The 22,700-nt window shown below is 44.2% G+C and overlaps 1 protein-coding gene across 1 annotated transcript; it reads right to left on the bottom strand.

Moving 5' to 3' along the window:
• Positions 1-10,090: 10,090 nt before the first annotated feature.
• LOC309531147 (zona pellucida sperm-binding protein 4-like) lies at positions 10,091-20,007 on the bottom strand. Its single transcript, XM_082220476.1, has 12 exons — positions 19,819-20,007; positions 18,249-18,364; positions 17,821-17,920; positions 17,282-17,437; positions 16,561-16,748; positions 14,808-14,905; positions 14,442-14,569; positions 13,485-13,674; positions 13,267-13,405; positions 11,820-11,898; positions 10,992-11,105; positions 10,091-10,273 (listed from the first exon to the last, which is right to left on the bottom strand). The coding sequence occupies exons 1-12, from the start codon at positions 19,988-19,990 to the stop codon at positions 10,146-10,148; spliced, it is 1,608 nt and encodes a 535-aa protein (XP_082076602.1). The 5' UTR covers positions 19,991-20,007; the 3' UTR covers positions 10,091-10,145.
• Between the last annotated feature and the right edge of the window lie 2,693 nt (positions 20,008-22,700).

Genomic DNA, 22,700 nt, shown 5'->3' with positions numbered 1-22,700 from the left:
CACCTACATGAGTCTGTAGACTTGTGTAGATAGTAGTTGGCTCCACAGAACAATGGTCTGACTCAATACAAAATGGCTTCATATGTTCTCAGCATCAGAGGTTTCTGTCAGTCTCAGAAGCAATTGTCCTCTTAGCACCTGAGTCAAGGACATTAACAGTATTTATTACCTTAGACACCCCTGGCACACACAACACTTTAGACACAACGAGGCTGAAAACCTAGGTTTTCCAGGGCAGTGGCCAATATGGCCTCTGCAATCTCACACAATTTCGGGCTGCACTTTTTTTCCAGGCACAGTGCCCCAAAATGCACATTTTGAGGCACTGTGCCCGAAATAGTGCTTTTTTGGAGGCCGAGATCTCACACAAGTCACGTGACATATGCAGGAGTGCAGCCCTGGAAGATGGTGTCCCAGTTTGGGCCTCTTCATATTGGAAGGTATGCGTTTAAAGCACTAATCCACCCCTTTAACAGCCAAGGAATCCTGGGAACTGTAATTTGTTAAGAGTTGTTAGGGGATTCCACATATGGCTACATTGCCTAGTACAAGTCATGTGGCACATGCGATCTCTGCTGAGGACGCAGCTGGCGGTGGGTGGGGGATGGCGGGCCAAGTCAGCCTGGCCAGACATCATGCATGCACAAACGCCCCATTCCCAATGTTGGCACACCTGCGAAGGATTTTCCCCCTATATCTCAGTCCTGATCAGAGTTGCAAGCCCCAGTCCGCTATTTGGGGGTTTTTTAAAGGAAAAAGATAAACCACACAAGGCCAACACATCGTGTCTATTATGGTTCTAAACTGCATCACATCAAGGTGCCTGCAGAACAGATGACTGAAAAATGAGCCTTCAGATTATGGACCAAAATGTTCCCCATGCCCTTTAGAGCAACATTTAAAATGTTTTCAGAGCCAATTACCATTATCTACCCTCTAACCATTTTTCTAAGTTTAACATGTCTATTTTTCTTGTGATCCAGACACTTTTCCCCTTCTGAAGTGTTCCTATATGACTCATCCAACTTCTATAGTGATCCTGCTTGAAATATAGTAGAGACAACAGTTTTGCTCAGGTCTCCAACCGCACAGTACTCTTGTACTATTATTTCTTATAACTCAGATTTAAAATGATGCTTTTGCAAATAAAGTATGTAAAAATGATTGGGGGCTACAGAATTTGGGGCTTTATAGTTGACGTGGGAGCCAGAGAAGTGACTAAAGGGGAAATGATAGAGGTTTATAGAAATACTGGATGGACATCTAAAGGCAGCCCTGTTTAGGGAAGCTTTTAATGTTTAATAGCTTATTGTATTTTAGTGTTTTGTTGGAAGCCACCCAGAGTGGCTGGGGAAACCCAGCCAGATGGGCGGGGTATAAATACAGTGGTACCTCAGGTTACATACCCCTCGGGTTACATACGCTTCAGGTTACAGACTCCGCTAACCCAGAAAAAGTGCTTCAGGTTAAGAACTTTGCTTCAGGATAAGAACAGAAATCGGGCTCCGGCGGCGCGGCAGCAGCAGGAGGCCCCATTAGCTATATTATTATTATTATTATTATTATTATTATTATTATTATTATTATTATTATTTGAAGAAAGTGGATAGAAGGAAGTTTTTCTTCCTCTCTCATATTAGAACTTAAGAGTCACCCAATGGCAGGAAGTTCAGGTCAGTCAAAAGGTATTTCTTCACACAGCACATAGTCAGTTTATGAAATTTGTCTCCACAGCGATGGGCACTAGCTTACATGGCTTTAAAGAAGAATTAGACAAATTCATGGATGGTAAGGTTATCAGTGGCTATATATTATTGATAACCTTATCAGAAGCAGCATATCTTTGCATTTTGGTTACTAGGGAGCATGACAGAGATGGTGCTGTTGTTCCTATGCCCTATTTGTGGCCCTACGAACCAGAGGCATCTGGTTAGCCACTGTGGGAAAGAATCCTCTGGTCTGAACAGGCAGGTCTTGTGTTCAAATATTCAAATATGCAACCACCACCCCACATAATTTCCCCTTGAAATAAGGTGGAACTTTAGAATACGCTTCAGGTTTTGCTTTAAACAATGTATTGGAGGGGTGTGTGGAGCAACTCCACACATACACACATCTCCAAGAAATTGTATTTGTTTCAGGGAAATAATTTTGGCTTTGTCCTCAAAGATATTCTGCCTGAATGGTGGGGTGGGGTGGGGTGGGAAAATTCATTTCAAGTTCCATTTTGCGTAGAATTTCAGTCACAATACACTTTACCTTTCATTCTTTTTGGGAGCAGAACAAAAAAAACCTCACCTTACCGCATTTGTCTCCAATGTTCCCATCAATCTGAACATGGATAATCTGGAGAATATGTCTTTCTGGTCGCAGCCATAGGCTTTTTTTAAACTACCACTGCTCTTTGCCTTGCACTGTTCAGTACATTTCTAAAAGTTACTTCTCAAATTCTCTTAAATTAGTTTCTCACCTACTCTGATGCCATCTAGGGAAACCAAAATGCTTGTTTACAAAGCTATTGTACTACCAACCTTACTATATGCTTGTGAAACATGGACCACTTATAAATGCCATCTCCAACTCCTCAAAAGATTCCATCAACGGTGTCTCCGAAATTTTTTACACATCACTTGGGAAGACAGGCGAACTAATACCAGTGTATTGGAAGAAGCAAAGATCACCAGTGTTGAAGCAATGATTCTTCAACATCAACTTCGATGGACTGGTCATGTTGTGTGGATGCCTGATTATCGTCTTCCAAAACAACTACTCTATTCCAAACTTTAAAATGGAAAGTGTAATGCTGGTGGTCAACAAAAGAGGTTTAAAGACTGCCTCAAGGCAAATCTAAAAAAATGTAGTATAAACACCAATAATTGGGAAAGACTGGCTTGCAAGCTTTGAAGACACTCAAATTCAGGACACAAGGGAGAAATGTGGTAAGAGGAAGGCACTCTTGGCAAATCCACACCGTGATCAACTCCCACCTGGAAACCAATGTCCCCACTGTGGAAGGACATGTGGATACATAACTGGCCTCCACAGTCACTTACGGACTCATTGTTAAAACCGTGTATATGGAAGACAATCTTATTTGGCTATGAGTGATCACCAAAGAGAGAGAAGAGATGCATGCAGCATCAATCCCATTCTAAAGCATACGGAGTGATGCTCAGCAAGTGAGCCCCTCCAAACAACATGCCTTATGCTATCATTTGCTATGCTGTTTTTGAGCAGGCTTGAACACATACTTTGGGGTCCCAGTCATTTAAATGAGTAAGCAAAGAAATAAATCACGAAGGAACATGTGGAGGTCTATTTCTTCTAGAAACAATGAATCATGGTCTGTGGCCCAAACACGTGTTTCCATGTCCCTTTATTTTCTTCTAATTCCCCTACACTTTCTTTCACCACCCCTGCCAGGCTTCAGAGATGTGCAGCAGTTTCAGATCAGTACGTTAGAGCCTTCAGAGTCAAATCCTGGTATCCTCAATATTTGTCCCCAGCATGTAAGTGGTGCCTCATGCTGTTCCCCTCCGTGACCTCAATATCCAATTCCTGTTCCCCTTCGTTGCTTCACTTGCAGGAATAATACCTTCTGTGGTGAAGATAATACCCTGCAACATCTCACCAATACATGAGGTAGGCCTGATCTCTTCCATCACACTCACTCACACACACACACACACATACAGAGCTCTGCTGATAGAGGTGCTTTGTACAACCAGCACGTTCATTGAATGCAGTGTTCAGCAGCACATTTTCCTCTGAATTATTCTGTTCATCCCTTACAGTTTTCACGGAAGGAGCTATGACAGACAGTTGCCATGTGGTTGCTGCAAAGGTGCAAAATGTATGCAGCCATGTGCATTGTTCTCTAACTCCTCTTGCATTCAGAAATGTGTGTCTATGTGTGTATGCGCACACACACACACACACGCACACCATGTCTTCCATTCTCCTTCCAAACTTGATGGATATTGTCAGGGTTACTTCCAGATCCTAGCTCACAGAGGATCACGCTACCCAGCGATCGTTAAATAAAAGTCTTTATTGAGTTACAGTCTCCATTCTCGAGCTGCTGCGTGCAACCCTACGTCTTATGCTTAGATCGGCGAAGCTCCGTCTGAGTCTCCGCCCCTTGCGCACCAACTTAATATCCTAGCCCTGCTCCACCTTTTCCGCCTGACTGTTCTCCTCTGGGTCCCTCTGCCCCCCTGGGTCTCTTCCTTCCGGGATTCTTCTGACGCTGACCCCCCGGACTCTCCTGTCTCCTTGCGCCGGGCTTTAGGACCTGGCTCCCTTTCCGGGCTGCCTACTGCGCCACCTTCCTGTGCATTTGAACTTGGCGCGCGCGCCCAACCTTCCACTTTCCGTCTAACCGTTACTTCGCTCCCCGATGAAGGTGTGGCCACTCCTGACTCGTGCCCTCCCTCCTGTTGCGAGCTGCCAGCGCTTGATCCCTGGCGCTCTTCCTCTTTCCTACTCCCTGGCGGTGACGCTGGTCCTGATTTCCAACTGCTCCCCTCTGAGTCCCCTCTGGCTCTATCTTCCTGGGGTGTCCCCCTAGTCTCCCCCCTTGCCCTGGCCACTGGTGCTCCTTTTTGTGAATCTTCTGATTCACTGGAAAGACTCGGAGATCTCGGGTCGTCGTCATCACTCATCCTTTCTTCTGCCTCCTCCCCCTCGCTCTCTGTTTCCTCCCTTGCCCTCGCCTCTGCTCCTGAACCCCTGACAGATATTTACAGCCGTCCTCTTATGTTTTGTTCAGCAAAGTTGTTCTGTGAGTGCATTTCCTTATCACTGGTCATCAACATTTCAAAACATGATTAAGCAGAGAGAACAGAGGCAAACAGTGCTGACTTAGGAGTTTGTTCTGCGGCATTGGCATATACAACAGTTAATTCAAAGTAATTGATTTCTGCATGAATCAGTTTGAAGATTACTGGTCTAAGATAAGCCCCTTATGAACACAATTCTAGCTTTTTCAACACAGGGTGGCAGGGAATGGGATTAAGGACAATGACAGCATATTACATAAACAAGTCCTGTGCTTTAAGCATGCTTCTTTTCACCATAAGCTGGGTTTCTAAAAATCATTACATCTGTCTTTGCATCAGTATAGACCAAGAGATATGGCTCACGCGCGCACATTCCTCAGTCATTGACAGTAGCGTTGAGGGTGGACTTTCATGTGCGAAGCGAGCCACCACAGATTAAATCACTGCAGGCATAATGCATCAGATCAGCAAGTGTCATCACAAACACAACACGCTTGGGGCTGAGTCGCATCTGATGGAGTGTCATCAAATGTTGAGTAACGGGTAATGAAAGATCAAGCGATATAAATGCAGATGTGAACCAACCATTATCTATGTATCTGAGGATCATGGGCCCAATGCAAGGGCTCTACCATTCATCAGCCAATGACAAACAGACATGCATCCATTGTAATCACCCAAGCTTCTGCATGTATGTGGCAGAAATTCCATTAAAACAAGAATCTTCTATAAGATTCATTGGGCTAATTTGCAAGCCATTGCTATAGCTCTGTATGCGCTAGTGTTCCAATTCAAGGACACTGCAGGGAGGGCCTATAGCACAGTGCTAGACCATCTGCTTTGCATGCAGAATGTCCCAGGTTCATTTCAAAGGACCAGGTGTGCAGCCTGGGAGTCATTTTGTACTCACAGCTGTCCATGAAAGTGTCCATGAAGGTCTCCATCTGGTACATCAGCTGAGACCCTACCTGCCCGCAGACTGTCTCACCAGAGTGGTGGATGTTCTGCCTCGACTGCGCTCTACATGGGGCTACCTTTGAAGGTGACTCGGAAACTACAACTAATACAGAATGCAGCAGCAAGACTGGTGACTGGGAGTGTCCGCTGGGAAGGACATGGTGTCATTTCATTCCTGATTAGAACAAAGTGCATATATAATTCCAAAATGGAATGCATGAGAGAAGCTTCAGCACTGGAAAAACTTTGGTATGTCCAAGCTGAATTCTCAAAGCACAGGTGAGGAGGTAAATCAATTGCGTATAAGAACCTACCCAATCCCTTTTCATTCCCTCATTGCAACTTCTTCCTACCAGCTTGCCTAGCCACACTTTTGAATCCCATACAAACCTATTTACAACCAAGCTTTGAGCTTGCTCAGCATGTCATCTCTGTGGGTGATGCCTCAGTACGTCACCTCTCTGCTGATCATCTCTGCGCACCGTCTCCACACATTCCAGGAGCAACTTTAACTCATGGCTGGACTTCAAATCTATGGCTCAGTGAAGGGTCTATGCCAATGATCCTACTTTCTAATAAAGATGGGAAATCAGTTGCCTTTTTCTTTGCTGCCAATCACACGCAAGCCAGGGCAGAATGGGAAGATCATGTTGGGCAAATTCATTTATTTTCTGCATTCTTGGGAGAGAGGAGGTGGGGATGAGGGGAGACTCAGCTGTGAATTTATTGACTCTCCCTTAAGAAGCTGTGGAGCAGTAAATTCCACCTTTATGGTGCCTGCTAATTAGACATTTATTTAACTTTGTTGCTTTTTTTAATGACTCGCTGCTGTTGTTTGAAGTTCGCTGTCTATTATTTGTAATAAAAACCTCTGTCACTTTTTCGCCTCATTATTCCCAACAAATAGTGCATTTCGCAGCCAAACCTCCCCCACTCCCCGCACCTCACAGACTATGGCTTCCAGAGTTTCAAAGACCAGCTGTTATCATTTTGTCGACGGAGCGCTTTTGAGAAACTTCTGTCGCGGACTCAGGCACAGCAGGGGCTGCTGAATAAAATATCAGTCCCTCAAAAGGGAATTAAGGCAAAAGAGGAAAGCCGCCGGGAGAAGTAGGAGGCGAAGGAGGCGGCCAAAGCTGCAGTTCTCCTCCCACCCAGGAATTTTACTGAGGGAGCCCTTAAGTGCGCTCCTGCACCAACTAGTCTTTCCCTCAAACTAAGTCCTGTGGCAGTCAGGGGGCTCTACTTCCGCGTAAACATTGTAGGATTACACCATCTAATTCTATAACTTAAAAATTCTGGAGCCTTCAATACAGGTTTCTTAACCTCTCTGGCAGCAGCCTGAAGATTTTTCTGACTGCAGCTGCTGTTTCCTTTGGAGTGTTGTGTCCCCTTATTTCACCAAAGTGAAGCTTCAGCTGGCCATTAAAAGACTGCAAATGGGCAGAGGAGTGAACAAGCTGTTCTCTGAACCAAGTCAATTCTGCACAGCTGCCTAATGGCTAAATCAATTAACAGGTGAAGCTCTCCCTTTCCGGAGGGCTTTTCTTCTGCTGGAACACAGTTCCGACACCTCTCAGATGGGGGCAATTTCTGATGATGATAGCGCTGCTTGTTTACAAAAACCACAGCATCCAAGTGGATGGCAAGAGCAAAGGAGTGAGGCATGCACAGCAGCAGGAGGAGTGGGGCAGGGGGCCACTCCAGTTGCCTCATGAGACAGAGAAGCAACAGTCAAGGCTTGCCCCTTGGAGGGCATCTGCACAGCACAGACCAGACTGTTGCTCCGAGGCCAGAAGATGAAGGCAGTGGTGGCCGGCTGCTGCCATGGTTGTGCACAATGTGGAGGATTTGTGCTGCGTAGCAGTGGCCAAGCATTGATGCTTTGCATGGTGAGTCACCCACAAAGAAACAAGGGTATAAAGCTGCCCAGAGTGGCTGGGGAAACTCAGCCAGATGGGCGGGGTATAAATAATTTTATTATTATTATTATTATTATTATTATTATTATTATTATTATTTATAAAAGAGCAGGATTTCAAGTCACAGTCTGGAAGAGTACATGCACACCTTTCTCCCCATTAATGAGCGAAGGCGCTGAGTGGCAGAAACCATCTGGATATCCTTATAAGATGGTGTAGCCTAGCACCTTGCCATGCAATGTTGGTTTCAAGATGCTGTCTGCATTGGCATCTGGGTTGGTGACTGAGGCAGTTAGTTCCGGCACTTTTTTCTAGAAAAAAAGCACTGCCTATCGGCATTACCTCATGTGCATGGATGATGGGAGTTGTAGTCCAGCAACATCTAAGAGAGCATCTCCTGGCTATCTGCATACCAGGTTTCACCTGAATGATTTTTACCTTCAAGGCAGCTTGTAGAAGGTTAAAGACCTGTGGGTATAGGATGGTGTCTAAATTCAATCATTAATAAGAGCAAGCAACATTTAACACAGTGCCATGCATAAATGTAAGCTTAGATTATGAATATATTTTCTAATTCTCATTGTGTATCTCATTGGGATTTAATATTCAGGCTGAGCTGGCTTGCCATTTTGAGCCAGGGAAGCCATAGCACTAGGATAGACCAGTAATGTATCTTAGAAAGTTTCCAAGCGCCACCCCAGTAAGTTCTGTGTGCCTCTTTTCAAATGACATTCATACTTAAATGATACCAAAATCAAATACTGAGCATGCCAATATTCTTTATTCCACATCTAAAGTAAAATCAATAATTACAAGACAAGACACAAGTATTTCTCCTAAACAGCCCTATGGGAGAAGTTACCGCATAATACCTTCTGCTGAGTTTCAGTTGAAGCATTGCAAGCTGGCTACTGGGCACCCAAAACTGGTACACTCACTAGTCTTATTAGAGGGAAGCTCTTCCATTTCCCCCTCTCTCAAAAAACAACTTTCTCCTTGATTTCTTTAAAACTAAAGGACAAAGAGCTGCTGAGTCCACAGAAGGCAGCTTCCCTACCTTCCTGCCCTTACTAGACAGCCCAGCAGAGGCTTGCCATGGAGTTTTAAGGAAATGCGGGCACTGAAAGTAGCTGCAGAGCAGAGATTGTACCATCTATAGCTACGAACACAAGCATCTGTCCATTTGGGTTCTCCTAGCTTCCCATTTCCCCCCAATTCAGTTCTCTACATTTCTGCAGCAATGTGGGATTTTGTGTGGATTTCTCCCAATACATACATTTTTGTAGGCATCTTTGATTAATATCCACATTCTTGCAATATCCTGTAATACACGAATTTTTGCGAACATTTTTTCATTGCAGAATTTTGTCACAAAAATCTGATAGTGTAAATTTGGAAGGACAGCTGTCCTTTTCAGTTCTCATATTGTTATGGAAAGTGAAAATTTGATACCTTTAACAGAATCAAATCTCTCTCCTGTTCCCATTCACAGCAGACCAGAAGAATAGGACACAAACATGCCTTGGCCACCTTGAAAGTAAGGAAGTTCAAAGAAAATCTGCATCCCAGCACTTGAGTATTTCAAAATTTTATCCTTTGATCATTCTTTAAATAGAATTTCTTTTCTCATAAATTGCTGAATAATTCATTTTTTTAAAAAAGGGATTTTTTATATATACAATTTTAGCTACCAATACACTTTTTCAGTATATCCACCTACCTTCAATTTAACACATACCAGAAGAGTGCCTTGTCTAATTCCACTATTTGTACTTCACTGCGCTAGATCCAGAAACAGTGCAATGAAACACATACAGTGGTACCTTGTTCTCAAATTTAATCCATTCTGGAAGTCCGTTCCAAAACCAAAGCATTCAAAAACCAAGGCATGCTTTCCCATGGAGAGTAATGCAAAATGGATTAATCCATTCCAGACTTTTACGTAACACAGTCAACAAAAACAAAACAAAAAGAGCCACAAAAACAAAAAGGCAAAATAAATAGCAAAAACAGACAGACCTCAGTGTAACACTCAAAATGGAAGCATGGCACTCAAAACAGCAGCTTAACACTGAAAACAGAGCACATTCGGCTTCCGAAAAAAGTTACTTCCTTCCGGGTTTGCAGTGTTTGGGTTCCAAGTTGTTTGATAACTAAGGTACCACTGTACTTCATTTGATTTTGACAGTGTATGTTGGTAACTGTTTTAGCAGTTCCAACTTGAACCAAGCAATCATTGAGACGTAAGGCAAGACTTGACAAGTACATTGTCCACCCCTGCTCTTTACCATAAGGTGCCTTCTAGACATTGCTGCCCCCATGGTCAAGGTTCAGGGATGATGGGAGCTGTAGCTCAACATCATCAGGAAGGTTCCTTGTTGGCTAGCGCTGGTGTAGAGCTTCAATACAGGACAAGGCAAATAAAAGACATCATTCACCACTTCTTTATTTAAAACAAAAAACAAAACAAAAAACATCTGTCCATTCACATTTTGGTCCTTTTCGAGTATTTCCTTAATCCTACAAGAGACAAAGCAACAAAAACAGCTCCTGCTGCAACTACAAGGGCTCTTTCCCATTCTTTTGACAAGACTGGACTACTCCAATGGGAACCTGCAAGAGATAATTAATTAATTAACCGGCTAATTAATAACCACAGAACTCTAGTTTTCTTGTGATTCAACAAAGTCCTCAACAGAGAGGTGTATGCAATACTTTCGTACATCAGCATTTTCACACGATCCACCTTGCCATATACCATTTGCTCACCACTGCCATATTTCTTCAAATTCTTCTTACAAGGCTACCGAAGGAGATGCCTTTTTGCCCATACATGCCAAGCATATGCCACAGAGGACCAGGACGCCCTCTGGGCCCATCTCTCTCTCTATGTGTGTGTGTGTGTGTGTGTGTATGTGTGTATGTATTCCATGGAGCAGATTTCTTTAAGTACGTAGTGTAAGCTTCAACCATAAGCACTTCCATGCAACTGAAAGGTTGCTGCTCAGAAAAGGCTTAGAGGGCTCTGCTCATTTCAAGCTCTAGTTGTTCTTGCTCTTTATGACCAATATAGGAATTTTTTAAAAAACCCAAAATGCAGCAGTGTAGACAACCCTTAGCTTAAAATTCATGCATCTGAGCCAGTTATGAATTTGGCAGATTAGATCTATATTAGGAATAGTAAGCCTCCAACACACAAATACAGTTTCAAAGTCATGCCCATGAAAAGAATAAGATCCAATTCATCATGGTATTTCATGGCAACAGTCATTATCCCCCCCCCCCCACACACAAAATAGTATTCCCATCTCAATAGCTACTTCCCTCTCACCTTTCTGTTCAACATTGTCCTGTTCTTTCTCCATCTGGAAGTCTACAGGTCCTTCTGCCATCACTAGGCTCCTTGGAGTGTCCTGTAGGGCTTGGTTCTCAAGCGATCTCCTGGCTATTTGACAAGAGAAGTTAGCAGGCAAGCGATTAATACAGATGTTCCAGCTCTTGTGCTGATCATGTCTCCCCTTTCCTTTCAGCCTCAGGATTACCACTGAGGCACTCAAGGGAGCTTTGCATTGAAAGGCTGTGTTTGAGGCAGTCGCTAGGCTTTCTGGGAAGCCATAAGCATTCAGCACCTCATTCGGCTAGTTACTCCTGCAGAGCAGCACACTACGCTAGATGCATTTCCACATATTGTCAGATCTCATGCACAAAATTCCACATAAAGATCTGAATTGGCCTCCCACAGAAGAGTAATCTAGGGACGGCTGATGCATAAATCCTCCAGAGGCGACACTGCAAGTTTGTTTAGCTTTGCATCTGGCAGAAAGCGCCTTGAAAATTTGTACAGAACCGTCTATTCATCACAGCCTCCTCTCTGCATTGGAGTGGAGAACCACAGGCTCCAGGGCCAAATGTGGCCATCAGACCTTTAAACTCTCTACAGACCACGGCCCCTCACTGTTTTTGCCTGGCTGGAATATGGAACTAGATCCTGCTTGCTGTTTGGGTCATTTATTCTGCACCAACAGTTCCTAACTGGTTGCCACTGCTCAAGGGAAGTCAACTCTCTTTGTTACAAGAGGAAGAAATTCTTCTATATCCTCTTTTAGCAGTTTTGGAAGAGAAAAACAAAATGGCAGTTGAATAGCTGGGGAGCCATTACCTCTGATCCTAGGACAGTGAGCCATGCAGGATTCCACAGTGGATGGGACACAAGCAGCAGCGCTGCAGTGGAAGTAAACCTGGCAAAAGACAGTCAGACTTATTCACCCATGTTAAAAGTACAAATCTAAGAGGGTTGTTCTATACACTGCCCACCTATACTCACACATCCTTTAACAGGCATATTGTGCATTTCAAGTCAGTTGCCCCACCCAAATCTGGTGTTAACAGCATTTAACCAGACTTTGCTATGCTTAAACACAAGTAGATGGACCTTCATTGTGGAATGGTCCTGCATTAAGAAAACAAAATGACTTGTACTGAAGGATCTGGGCTGGGACCCTCAAACCTCCTTCTGGCTCTCAGGACTCTTTCCTCTCAGGCCACATCCTTCACCAGCCCTACTCCATGCCCTCCCTGAAAGCTTTTGCTTGGCTCAAAACGTGCCCTGCAACTGTGTTGATGCTTCTTCTTTGCATAGATGGAGGATAGAGAGTTACGCTGTGGTTTTGCATGGCTGGAATGCAGCCTATAGTATGAAGAGATAAAAGTCACATTTGTTGCTCTAGTCCCCACTGGTATGCGGTCCTCAAGTGTTGCCCAGGAAGGCATGTCACCCTTACGCCAAATGCAACTCTCTACCTCTATTGCATACAGTAGAAGCAAAAACAGTCACATTGTGGAAGGTTGTGTGTCTAGACCCAGCTCCTTGGGACAAGCTTCTGCCCACAGCTGTGAAATCCTGCACAATGAATGTCTGTAAAACACACTGCTGTTTAACAAGTGCATACATAATAATTTTCTCTGGCTGCCCGAATGGTATATGCCCAAAGATGGAAAAAAACAGTTCCAATGAAAGATGATTGGCAAATAAAACTGATGGAAAATATGGAAATGGCGGGACCGGAAGAATAAGAGATCAAGGTGAGAGACTTTCTTTTAGTAGACTGGGGAAAATTTGTTGAATATATGAAGACCAATTGTATGTAATTTAAAACATTAGCAAGAATGACAAACATGAGCAGTAAGAAATAACTTAAAGGGAGTAAAAAGGTTAAATTTGTAAATAGGTTTGAATTGGTTATGCAGTTAGATTACGATATAATAGAACAAAGCATGGAGGGGAGTCAAAGAAAATGTAAACTGACTTTCTTTAGATTTAATTCTTGTTGTTGAAATATTGTAAGGTGGAAAAATGGAAAAATAGCATTAAAAAAACCCAATTTTCTCAACGATTCATGATAGATGGCTCAGTCAGTAGAGTATCTCAAGGTCATGGATTCTGGAACCACGTGGGGCCAAAGGGGGTTGGGACTAGATTACCCTCATGATCCCCTTCCTACTCTACAATTCTATGATTTCATGATTCCGTAATCAGATTCCGTAATCTATTCTCATGCATCACTCTTTCACAAGCTAGGACCCTGGTGAAACTGGGGAGCTCTTACTGGTCCAGTAAGTGCCTGCCGGGAAGCAGTGCTGAAAGTGCTGATGACAAAGCGTTGGTAGTGAGATGGAAATTGTAGCCCTGAAACTGTTCCCACGAGGATGAACCGAGTCTGGTAGTTGTCTCCTTCATATGGACACCTGTAAGAGAGGAAAATGCTGCATTATGTGAAATGCTCTTCAGTAGTCTCAAATTCCTAGCTTATCTTGGAGGTCTTGCCTGTTCATTAAGATGGGCCACTGAGGCCTCTGCAGGGGGTTAGTACTTGGTGTGGCCCAGCACTCATGAAGAACCAAGACAAGGTCTGGGTCTGTCCGCTGCAGGATCCGTACTTCCAAGTAAACAGAATCCTTCAGGAGCTTGACTACAGGATAGTCCCCATTAGCATAGTATTTGCTGTACTGTTGGTCTGCAGAATACAAATATTGCAAATGGTTACACACCACCGACTGAGAAGGATCACAACACCATCACTTTAAAGGTTTTTATAAAGCTATGATATAGCTTTATGATGCAGCAAAATAGATATTTTTTATGAAGAAATGAATTGGCCATGGTTCACTGACTTGGTGGATGCTGTAGTTCAGGCTTCGTCAACCTCGGCCCTCCAGATGTTTTTGGCCTACAACTCCCATGATCCCTAGCTAGCAGGACCAGTGGTCTGGGATGATGGAAATTGTAGTCTCAAAACATCTGGAGGGCCGAGGTTGAGGAAGCCTGTTGTAGTTCATTTGCAGGGCCCAAGACATCCTACTCCTGCTTGTAGCCTCTTGTTGTGGCTGTCTTCCAAAGATCTAGCAGCGTGCCCAATTAATCCCTCCTAATCATCAAAATGTGTTTGTATCATGTGCAGCCTTCTATTGTCTTTTTCCTTGGAAAGTCAGTAGACACAATAATCACATTGCACCATGCACAACTCTTAGCAGGAAGTTTGCTGTTCTCGTGAAGTTACTTCCCCGTAAGTCCCTTTGTTCCAGTTCAGTCTTCGGGGAAAGTTTGAAGATTGAGTTTTAGGCTTCCAAGCTTTGTTCACACTATTGCAGAGGGATGCAGACAGCTACTAAACAGCCGATTCTTTACAATACATGCAAGTAAGAAGTACACGAAGTGGAGAATAGAGGTGTCAGAAATTATGACAGCCATAGATTTTCCTCACATTGACATGATGACACTTACTAGTAGCAATTCTAAGCTCGAGGCTGAGTGGGCCAAACTGAGTGATTGACGGTGGAGGCGGCAGGGTGAAGATTTGTACCATAAGTGGGAGGAAGCTCCCTGTTGAATACCTGCAGCTGACATGCAGTCTAATGAAGAGCAAAGATAAAGAAGTTAGGTATTGGGGAAGAGCCATAGCTTGGTAGTAGAGTATCTGGCTTTGCAATCAGAAGGCTCCTGATTCAATCCAGGGAAGGACCTATCTCAAAACTTGAGAGCTGCAACCAGGCAATGCAGACAGTAATGTGCTAGATAGACCAATAGCCTTAACACTGTAGTTTCCTGTGTGCCCAGATGCCATTATGTGTGAGTGCCAGTTACTATTACCTGAAGGTGCTATCTTGCATGAGTGATCCAGTGTTCCAGTTTTTGACATCATGGTGTGCTACCAGCTCATTTGCATATATGCCCTGATCGCCTGCTCCCTGTTTTTAAACATTAAAGATTAGTTGGGATTAATCCAGTTTATTTGCCCTGCAATCCTGCACCCAGAGAAGAATGAAGGAAACCTAAGAAGAGTCAAACATTTCTGAACCATAAAGTGCACTCTTGATAATACCTGTAAATTTAGAGGGGTTGCATCAATTGCTCACTTTCTCTGGCCTTAAGAAATTCAGAGCTTCCTCATGGATGGGAGATTGCCTGCTCTTGATGATGTTACACTCCTTCTAAAGGAGCCTATACAGATTGGGCTCAAGTGGCCTTGGTGGCACAGAGTGCTTCCATCAGCTTGGGCTGGTGGCCCAGCTGTGCCCCTATCTGGGTAGGGATAGTCTAACTTCTGATGTCTATGCCCTGGAAACCTTTTAGTTAGATTACTGCAATGTGTTATACCTAGGGCTGCCTCTCAAGACAGTTTGGAAACTTCAACTAGTGCAGAATTCAGTGGCCAGGCTGCTCACCAGGGAAGACGGTTTGAGCATATGGCACCGATCCTGGCCCAATTGTACTGGCAGCCAATGCATTTCTGGGCCCAATTCAAAGTGTTGATTTTGACCTAGAAAGCTGGTTCAGGACCATGGTACCTCAAGGATCACCTCTACCCATATGAACCAATTTGGTCATCTAGCAGATTGCTTTCCTCAGTAAAAAGGTAAAGGGACCCCTGACCATTAGGTCCAGTCGTGGCCGACTCTGGGGTTGCGGTGCTCATCTTGCTTTATTGGCCGAGGGAGCCAGCATACAGCTTCCAGGTCATGTGCCAAGCATGACTAAGCCGCTTCTGGCAAACCAGAGCAGCGCATGGAAAGGTCGTTTCCCTTCCTGCCAGAGTGGTACCTGTTTATCTACTTGCACTTTGACATGCTTTTGAACTGCTAGGTTGGCAGGAGCAGGGACCAAGCAACCGGAGCTTGCCCCGTCGCGAGGATTCGAACCACCGACCTTCTGATCGGCAAGTCCTAGGCTCTGCGGTTTAACCCACAGTGCCACCCGCATCCTACTTTCCTCAGTACCTTGCCCAATTCCTGCCTCCCCTTACCCCTGTACATTTTCAGATCAGAGGGTGTATGCATGGATTTACAAGGGCTTTATTAACACAGCCCATACTAGCCTATGCTTTTCTGTGCATCTCTTCCCACTATGCCTGGGGATTTCAGCTATGGAATGGCCATGCAGAGGCTCCTTTTGTTGACCCCAGACTTACCTAAAACCAGAATAGTTCATCCAGGTATAATAGTGTGGTGCAGTCAAAGAGAAGGGTTATACCTCAGTAGTGACTTTGCACACAGAAGGTCCCAGGTTCAATCCCCTTCATCTCCAGGTAGGGCTGGGAATGCCCCCAACCTGAAACCTCGGAGAGTTGCTGCCTGTCCATGTAAATGATACTGAGCTACAAAAGTGCCAACATAGCCCTGTAACTATGGGTGCCCAGGGCTGTGGGTGCCATGCAGTGTGCACCAAAATTTGTGGGTGCCCAGTCCCTTCATGGGGAATGTTTTGGGTGCACGGGCACCCAGGGCAAGTTGGCACCTATGCTGAGCTGGATGGCCCAGTGGTCTGACTCAGTGTAAGTACGTTTGCAAGCTGGTTGCTTAAATCAGGAGCTTTCAAAGCAGGTGGTTTTGTATTGGATTCCTACCAGAAAAGTAGTTCCGCAGGAAGAGAGTGGGAATTTGTAGAGGACAAAGGCATCGTTCTTTGTCACAGGAACACAACCACTGCCATATCCACTGACAAGATGCACAGAGTCCAGAATTAATGACGGCAGAGTCACATCCCTGGACACTGCAATTGAGAAGTAGCCATCTGGAGTGCAGTGTGTAGTCACTGAAAAATGAAAGCCAAAAGCATTAGCATGGAATTCCACCACATACTTCTCATGGTTTCTAGAATTAACCATCCTTCCTTTTGTTGCCACCTGGCTCCAAGTGGAAGGCAACCATTTCAGCCATAGGAGGTACCAGGGCCACAGTAAAAGAATCCATTCAGATGCCTTACATTTTTCTGAAATGGAAGCTGAAAACATCCAATTCCAGCAAATTCCAAGGTGCACCTTTTAAAATGTGGATTTTTTAAAAAAAATGCTTACCACATAACTAGATTTCCTTGAGCCTGCTTCACTTCTATGGTTCTTCCCCTTCTCTCCATATAAGCAAGGGAGAAGAGTTGCTTAATTAGACATTGCCTTGCAAAATATGGATTTGTGCAGCTAGGATGAAAGCTGTTTTCTAGACTGGAAATTCAGTTTCCCTTGACTTCTCTGGAACGAAGTGTTTTGTTCTCAAATCAGAACCTCAAAATATGCCTAAAGTACACTTCTAGTGCAGGTGTCTTTTTTTTTTTAAGAATGCCCAGCCTACCTATATTGCCATAGTAACAAGGAACACGATAATCTTCAGTGGTATAACAGCAGCCTCTCTCTTCACATTCTCCCTGGGACACAGGTTGAGTGGCACAGGGAAGGCGGTCTTGTCTCTGCACTCCCTGGCATAGGCTGTTGCTTGGAACATCTAAAGCTGAAGGCCAGAGTGTTAGGGTTTGTTGTTACATCATCCCACTCATCCTAGGAACACACTTCTGCCATTGTTGAAATACTGCCTTTAGCCTATCCTACAATGTTGCAAATATGGTAGTCAGCATTTTAGAATGCTCCAAATCCACATTTAGAACAATCACGGGAAGGATTTATGGTGGATGAAAAGCCATATTTCCCTCCCTTACAAGACATAACAGAATTTATCATAACCTGCAATTCTGTATTGACACAGGGTGCGCTCTTCCCCTTTCCCACCTGATGTCCTATTCTCAACCAATAATGGACTTTGCCTTTGCTTCTTTCTGCCAAGTAATTTGGGGTGACATTTAGATACTACAAGTTTAGATTCCACAATTGCTATACCTGGCAAATGGGTTGGGCATTTCAGGTCCTCTTCATAAAGAAGCACTTTGCTAACCGCTTCCAGTCCTTCAATCCTGAGAGTCATTAAGAAGTAGCTGTTCTGTATTAACAGACAAGGCAAGGCATGTTTGGAGATTTCTACTAATTGAACTAAGACAGAGATTACTCCCATAACTTGCACACTTGTTAGAAGACAACAGTTTTCTACTATGCAATTATATAAAAGCCCATTCTGCATGATTCATGATGCAAGAGACTGTTGAGGAATTCATTCATGAGTAACCTGGTATGAGGATCCTTCATACATCCACCCAATTCATGTAACTTATTTCAGTGACTCGCAGCTGATCCTAGTGTGACTGGAAATATTTGTCTATATGGTCCTTTATAGCAACCCTCTATGTCCCAGCAAAGGGTCAAGTTACTACCTTTTTGATAAAGAAACATCCAGTATAAGGAACAATGACCACGGTAGAGCCTTCTGGTTTCTGAGAGATGGAGACACAAGCAGATCTGTCAAGAGGATGGGACTGGCCTTCTGAATCTAGGAAAGAAATTGGTGCCCTCTTTGAGATCTGTCCATGCAATGTCTTCATGCCAGGGGTCAACGCTCTCACCCTTACATTGCTCATTCTCAAACGGTTTGGCTCTAGTCAGTACAACACTTTTTAATCAGTCATGCCCTACGGCTTTCAATCTTTCTCTGATGTGTACAAATATATTTTTTCCTTATTACCTAGCATACTGATCTGTTGTTGAAATATGAATCTCAAGCCATTCAAAACCAGCTTCCTCAATGAAGCTGCAGATTAATTCTACTTCTCTATTCTTTATGGTATCGCAAGGCTGGTCTGAAGCCTAGTTAAGATTATCGCCCCATTATTCCAACTCTGGTGTCCCCAGATTGTATGATACAGACCAATGGCCATCAAATGCCTGTTAGCAAAGCCAACACAGATCCTGATAACAAAAATTTAGGCATCAAGCAGTCCTTCACTTCCAAGATATAAGGATCAAGTACACGCTACTTTTAAGATTGGAGCTTCCAATCTTATTATGATGGCTTTCCTTCACAGGCTCATGATTTCCTTGCCCTTCCAGTGTTATAGATAGAATGGCAACTACTTCATAAACCCAGGATGCTCTCTGCTTCTTTAACAGCCAAATGCAGAAACTTGAGTGGATCATTTCCCACCATTGCTCTCCCCCACCCCAAAAAAATGTAGCATTGGGATGATAGGGAACCTCTCTCATGTTGAATCACTGCCTGGGTTAGCGCTTCAAAGCTTCATTCAGGAGGAAAACTGACCAGGTAGTGCATTTCTCTAAAGCCTATGTAACAAAGGCCTCCCAGCTCTTTGACACCATCTGCAAAGACACTCTAGCTTTTACAAGCACAGTTTCCCCTCTGAAGTCCTATGACCCACTGAATCACCAGGATGGTTTAAACACGAAGCTCTGATTATTGTACTAAAGGCAGGCAGGTTCCTATTCTCCACATAAGAAAAGGGTCTGCCTGAACAGCAACCCTGTAACTAAGGACAAATTCATAAAAGCAGATATAGTCGCTCTGCAGCTGGTTTTCCCCCCACTGGGAGTTGGAATTTCATCTTGCAGCGCAAAGCCCAAATTAATGCAAGGACAGCAGCCATTTGAGGAACCACTAGCAGCACCCAATAGCTTTAATATCAGATCAGTGTGAGCTGCACCTGTAAACAGGCCTTGATTGGTGTAGCAGCCAGCTGTTTGGGTGTCCTCTGCTTGGTTGTCCAAAAGAAGTATGGTTTAAAGAGGAAAAGGGAGAACAGAGGCCTACAGCCAACCTTCCCAATTCCACATCAGTCTACTAGACACCCTCAGTCTAGTCAGAGGGAATTGCAGAGGGAAAGAGTATAATTCACAATACACCAGAAAATATAAAGCTTCTGTCTGAAACACTGGGGCCAAATTCACCTTCAAATCTCCTTCAAAAAGCACCTTCGATAAGAATCTGCTTACCTCGAACAGTAAGAAAGTGAATTATCTCTGAATGGTTTGCAGGTAAGGTGAAGTACAAGCTGTCCCTTCCACAATACAGTGTTCTACTGCTCCACAACCTTGGCAAATCTTTAAAGCCACTAGGAGCACCCAGAACAAGAGACATGAACAAACAAATAATCCAGAAAAGCATTGTGCCCAAAGGAGCCCAAAGCCATTTTACTACTGTCATCTTGTCTTAACAATAGTGACCACGCCTCCCAAAAGTCTTCATATATAGGCTTAACTAAACTGTGATTGGACAGAAGAAAGGAAGGGGTGTGGTTTCTTCAGGCCAGGTAGAACCACAACATAATGGAGACATAGCTGCATTATAGCCAGCAGATGGCAGTAATAGGGTCTCTTCTAAAGGCTTGCATTGCTATGAGAATGCCTAGAGGAAGAGGAAGAAGAGCGTCCTATTGGGAAGAATGGAATGAAATCAATGCACATCTTTCCACTGCCCTCCTGTCTACATTCCAGAAGCACCTGCTCCATATCTATCCAGCTTTATTTCTTCTGAAATTAGTTTTCTAAATCTATCTATATTTGCCAATGCAAAATAAACAAATTTCAAAATGGCAATAAAAGAGACAGCATCTGAAAATCTCCTCTGCTCTTTTACTGGGTCAGAACGATAATAAATTGTATGTGCGGGTGAAAAACAAAAGATGTAGATGAATGGGAGGAGGAGGCAAAAGACTTGGTTTGCACAAAAGCCAGCGGTCTCTGTTGCCAGCTCAGGCAGTGCTGAACAATGTAGCAGCCTGCTTGGTAAATGATGCAAATGATTTCTATAACTGTGAGGCACATTCTTCAACATGTCATGTTTTTCAATGTATTATGCAGTTTTCTGATCTTGGAAGACTCATTTCGTAGTGCATCTATAGAAGCAGTAGAGAAACAAATCAGAGACAGAAAATGCCTGCAACTTGCAACTAAACCCTCTCCAGAGTTAGGCAAGCTGACTTTGAGGCAACTACCACTTGCATAGGATTGGGCTGTCAGGCTGCAATCCAAAAGAACTTATTTGGGAGTAAGGCCCATTGAAATCAATGGGATTTACTTCTGAGTAAACATTCATAAGTTCACCTTGCACTGGGTGTCCAAACCACCAAGGGAGGATAGATGGCCCTTAACAAGTAATTTGTAGAAAGTTAGACATCGAGCAGGTCTTGTTTTTCCTGTCGTTGCTGCTTTGTAGCAAGAGAAGTTGCATCTTTAACGTTAAAGGCAAATAAGCGTCTATCAGGAAACGTGATGGCAAAGGAATGCTCTCTTTCCCAAAGAACCAGAAGCAGCTGCCACAGAGGTTCCATGGCTCTAACAGCTGAAAGTGCCCCAAGTATTGGATTCGCATATAAAAGATCTAAGTGAGGAACCAGAGGCTCCCAAAATTTTGCTGAACTACAACTCCCATCAACCCTACCAAAGCATAGCTAAAGGCCAGGAGCGATAGGAATTGTAGTTCAGCAAAATCTGGGGAGCCAAATGTTCCCCACGCTTGAACTAAGTTCATCTTTCTGTTCAGTTAAGCAGAGTCTTGTGCTAAGCACTCACTGCCAAGGATGTGGGTGGTGCTGTGGTCTAAACCACCAAGCCTCTTGGGCTTGCTGATCAGAAGCTTGTCAGTTTGAATCCCCATGACGGCGTGAGCTCCCGTCACTCTGTCCCAGCTCCTGCCAACCTAGCAGTTTGAAAGCATGCCTGTGCAAGTAGATATGTAGATACTGCTGCTGTGGGAGGGTAAACAGCGTTTCCATGCACTCTGGCTTCTGTCGTGGTGTTCCATTGAGCCAGAAGTGGTTTAGTCATGCTAAAGTGGTTTAGTCATGCTGGCCACAAGACCTAGAAAGCTGTCTGTGGACAAACAGTGGCTCCCTCAGCCTGAAAGCGAGATGAGTGCCACAACCCCATAGTCGCCTTTGACTAGACTTAACCATCCAGGGTTTACTTTTTTAATCTTACCTAAGCACGCACTGAGGGATGCGGGTGGTGCTGTGGGTAAAACCTCAGTGCCTAGGGCTTGCCAATCGCATGGTCGGCGGTTCGAATCCCCGCGGTGGGGTGAGCTCCCGTCTTTCGGTCCCAGCTCCTGCCCACCTAGCAGTTCGAAAGCACCCTTAAGTGCAAGTAGATAAATAGGTACCACTTTATAGCGGGAAGGTAAACGGCGTTTCCGTGTGCTGTGCGGGTGCTGGCTCGCCAGAGCAGCTTCATCACGCTGGCCACGTGACCCGGAAGTGTCTCCGGACAGCGCTGGCCCCCGGCCTCTTAAGTGAGATGGACACACAACCCTAGAGTCGGACACGACTGGCCCGTACGGGCAGGGGTACCTTTACCTTTAAGCACGCACTACCTTACAATCTAACCCACAAACTTTTTAATACATGTATATGATCAGAGATTATTCAAACTGCAGGGTTGCCAATGGACCAAAGCAGGGTTTCCAAACTTGAGTCTCCAGCTGTTTTTGCACTACAACTCCCATCATCCCTAGGTAGCAGGACCAGTGGTCAGGGATGATGGGAACTGTAGTCCAAAAACAGCTGAAGACCAAAGTTTTGGGAACTCTGGACCAAAGAAAGCAACCTGGCTGTTCTTGTGTCTTTACCAGTGGCTTGATGTGAAGAAACGGGCGACACACCTTTTCACAGCCAGGAGATTAACAGTATCACCTACTAATGTAAGCACATCAAGATAAATGCAGCGAGAAAGGCCTGTTGAAAAGTCTGTTCAAAGCAAATCCCTATTTAGTTTACAAATGTGGGAAATTCAGAAGGTTGCCACTTTTTATGGGCAGAAGCATTCTGCATCAGCTGGAATATAAGCATCATTCACCAGAATTTCTGCCATGGAGATGC

Source organism: Podarcis vaucheri (assembly GCF_965113315.1).
Source record: "Podarcis vaucheri genome assembly, chromosome: 4".
Taxonomy (NCBI): Eukaryota; Metazoa; Chordata; class Lepidosauria; order Squamata; family Lacertidae; genus Podarcis; species Podarcis vaucheri.
Note: the sequence above shows the minus strand (reverse complement) of the source record. Positions and strands in the feature narration are given on the sequence as shown.

What these genes read in the sequence shown, in the direction of transcription:
- LOC309531147 (XM_082220476.1), bottom strand. Translation starts at nt 19,990, where the DNA reads ATGCTTTTCTGGATTATTTGTTTGTTCATGTCTCTTGTTCTGGGTGCT. An exon ending in GATGTTTCTTTATCAAAAAG is followed by an intron (nt 17,921 to 18,248) that starts GTAGTAACTTGA and finishes CTGTTAATACAG; the next exon opens with AACAGCTACTTCTTAATGAC. An exon ending in GGCAGGCACTTACTGGACCA is followed by an intron (nt 11,899 to 13,266) that starts GTAAGAGCTCCC and finishes GTCTTTTGCCAG; the next exon opens with GTTTACTTCCACTGCAGCGC.